The sequence below is a fragment of the Moschus berezovskii genome, chromosome X (genome assembly GCF_049115385.1).
Source record: "Moschus berezovskii isolate FMDL1 chromosome X, NW_MosBer_1.0, whole genome shotgun sequence".
NCBI classification, from domain to species: domain Eukaryota; kingdom Metazoa; phylum Chordata; class Mammalia; order Artiodactyla; family Moschidae; genus Moschus; species Moschus berezovskii.
The window spans coordinates 48,612,676-48,615,866 of NC_142488.1; the positions used below are offsets into that span (position 1 = coordinate 48,612,676).

At 41.2% G+C, this 3,191-nt stretch overlaps 1 protein-coding gene across 1 annotated transcript; it reads right to left on the bottom strand.

The window, feature by feature from the left end:
- Window positions 1-1,735: 1,735 nt before the first annotated feature.
- On the bottom strand, window positions 1,736-2,686 carry FOXR2 (forkhead box R2). The gene has a single exon (XM_055393943.2). The coding sequence runs from the start codon at window positions 2,684-2,686 to the stop codon at window positions 1,736-1,738; it is 951 nt and encodes a 316-aa protein (XP_055249918.1).
- Window positions 2,687-3,191: the final 505 nt, after the last annotated feature.

Sequence of the window (3,191 nt, forward strand, 5' to 3'; positions counted from 1 at the left end):
CAAAGAATTGATGCTTTTGAACTGTGGTGTTGGAGAAGACTCTTGAGAGTCCCTTGGACTGCAAGGAGATCCAACCAGTCCGTTCTAAAAGAGATCAATCCTGGGTGTTCATTGGAAGGACTGATGCTAAAGCTGAAACTGCAATACTTTGGCCACTTCATGCGACGGGCTGCCGTCTATGGGGTCGCACAGAGTCGGACATGACTGAAGACTGAAGCGACTTAGCAGCAGCAGCAGCAGTGATACAGAAGTAGCATCTACAATTATTTTTTCAAAGAAAATTGTTTGAATGTTGTTTGCAACTCTATCTTAATACAGTTTTATATGAGATATAATAGACCATCACAAAAATGTAAAGGTTTTAACTGATCTACAACTCTTGAATTTATTGCTTTTATGTTCTACGGACATTTTGGATCCCCATTATTGAAAGTTTTGCACCTAAATACATACTTAAAATGTAATATATTTTCTCCTGGATATTTCTTGAACAATATATTAATATAAAAGGCAGAAAGAAATGCTTAAATTTGATAAAGGAAGCTATTTGTATGGAAATGATATTAAAATGAATTTTGAAATTAAAAAAAACAAATGCTGAAGTGTTTATTATTATTTGTTTTTAAGTAAACACCACTTCTACCTCCTAGTTCCCAATAGCCCACATGACAAACACCTAAGGAATAGAGGAAAGGCCTCTTGCCCACCTTTCTTGCAACTCTTGGCCCTAATATAGCTAAGTTGTGTTGAACTTCCTATCATTCCCCCAAACACTGCATTTTCTTTGCTCATACTGTTGCTTCTGTAATGTTTTTGTAATGTCTTTTCTCTAGTTTATATGCCCATAAAATCCTTGTTTATTTTTCAAAACTAGCTCAGAAGGTATTTTTTAAAAATGCCTTTCCTAGGAAAAAATATCTGCCCATTTCCATGGCAACCTTGTACATCTATTTCATTATATTTATATTACAAATATTTGTTTATATGTCTGTCTCCCACCAAACTCAGAATCTCAGACAGACCTTGACACCCATCCACAATAAAGGTTTGACAACTGAAAGCAGAGTTTTGTCATCAAAAGGCTTGGGGTTAATACAAGCTCAATTCAAGGACTTACAATATCCAAACTAAAAAATATCTGCTTGGAATTATTTTTCAGTACTGAAGGTGGATGGCAACAGAACAAGGCTGAGAAGTCCAGGATCAAAAAGAGGAAAAAGGCCCTGAAGGGTAAAATGGTTCACTGAAAAAGGAGATGTAGCTGATGAATGGTAGAAAGCGGGTATTTGAATCTTCAGGCTTTAAACATCAAACCCAGTTCTCTTTATGCTTATATATCTTCACATGGCATTTGAGACTTAAAGATCTAGCTCCATCTTGAATTTTATGTTTTATACTCCACCATTTGCTTTCATGTTTGAGAATACTCTCCAGGAAACAGAATTTCTTTTCTCATTTAATATGTCCTTCTCTCCTAACTTTCATGCTGTTTTTCCTAAGATTTCCTTGTGCTCAAAATGCAGAACAACTGCCACTGCCCTTATGCAACTTTCTAAGCTTTTGCCTCCTTCTCTGTATCCACGCCTCACTTTATTTAATACCATTCTTGCAGCAATAGTTAAATACAGGCTTGGCACCTACCAGGCAGAGTGGGCTTAGGGATTAATGAGGGCCAATCAGTGCATAGGGAACCACAGTAAGGATGGCAGTGTTTCAGAAAGGGAGCAGTGGTTGTTCAAAGGTCAAAGAGGGCAGTCATAATATCTGGATGGCTCATGCACTGTTGAATACTCTCTCTTCTAGCAGAGGCTAAGGCACGAGTCTCCTCCTGAAAGCGGCGGTGTCCCTCCTCAGTAAGCCTCCAGAGGCCAGACCTTGGCCTTGCACTGGCCCCATCCTGGAGGCTAACTGGTGCCTTCTCAAAGCTGTCCAGGAAGCAGAGGTTGTGGCGGATGGTATTCTTCCATCCATCTGGAGCTGTCCAGAAAAAGGGGAAATGCTGTCGGGTGAAACTGTAGATCTCTTGCACATTGAGGCCACAGGGAGGGCTGTTTCTAAGTGCCAGAGCAATTAGGTGACTGTAATTGAGGGGGGGACGAGGCCAGGACTTCCTCTCCTGGCTGTTGCCTTGCCATAGGTTCTGGCCCTGGAAGCACTCCCCTTTGTTTGGGGACTGGAGGTCCACAGAGGGGTTTCTCTCTTTTTCCTTGATCTCCTCTTCTGTGAGCTCCCTGCCACTGGAGGAAGAAGTGATCCGCTTCTGTAGGGGAGATTGCTTGCTAGAGGAAGATGGCAGGGACTGCATCACTGTGGCCTCTGAGCAGTTAGATACTTCATCTTTTGCGAGTAGCTGAGGAGAAAGAAGTATGCGTGGCAGATCTTTTTTCTTACTGGGCTCTGGGGTCTCCTGGCTGCCAAGGGAGCATACAATGTTGGGACTCACCCACATCCACAGATTGGGTTCAGAGTTAGGACGATCTTTTCCAGGACTGGATCCCCTCTCTTGAGGTACTTTTGGAGTCTCCATTACTTGAAGTCTGTATTTGGCAAGGTTCTGCTCAGCTAAGGGGCACTGGTCTGTGGTGCAAGGAAGGAAGAACTCATTTTCCATATCCCAGTCCAGCAGCCCTGGGATCTGGCCATGGAAACTGTACCAGAACTCAGGATTTTTTAGTTTTAGGTCCATCTTTAGTGGAGAAGTGGGTGGAGAGAGATTTCTAAAAGGGCAGAGATCTCTGAGGCACTTTTCAAAGCCCTTGTTGGGGCACCAGTTTTGATGCAGTATATGTCATCTAGAGTTTATCAGAAGGTAGATATACTAGAAAGGGGGTCACCAATGCCTCATTGATTAATCGTGAGACTTGGAGAAACCATAATGTTCTGGAATGGAACTCAAAACAAACAAGTAACTCAGAAGAACTTTTTAGCAGGAAAAAAGTTCAAGATAGAATTCCTGAGCTTTCACTGGAAGCACAGAGTCCCCATAAATTTTGAACTATGTGCGAACTAAGGTGACTTGTATAACAGGTGCATGTTTGGCATATTTTTCAACTCTTGCTGAGTTCATTTAATGAAGGAACAAACATGTACACTTATCACATTATATTTTGAGTCATTCTTAAATGTTTAAAAAAATCATTTCATTTTTTTTAAGTGCCTTTTGTCAAGTGCTGTCACATAGATGATCTCAA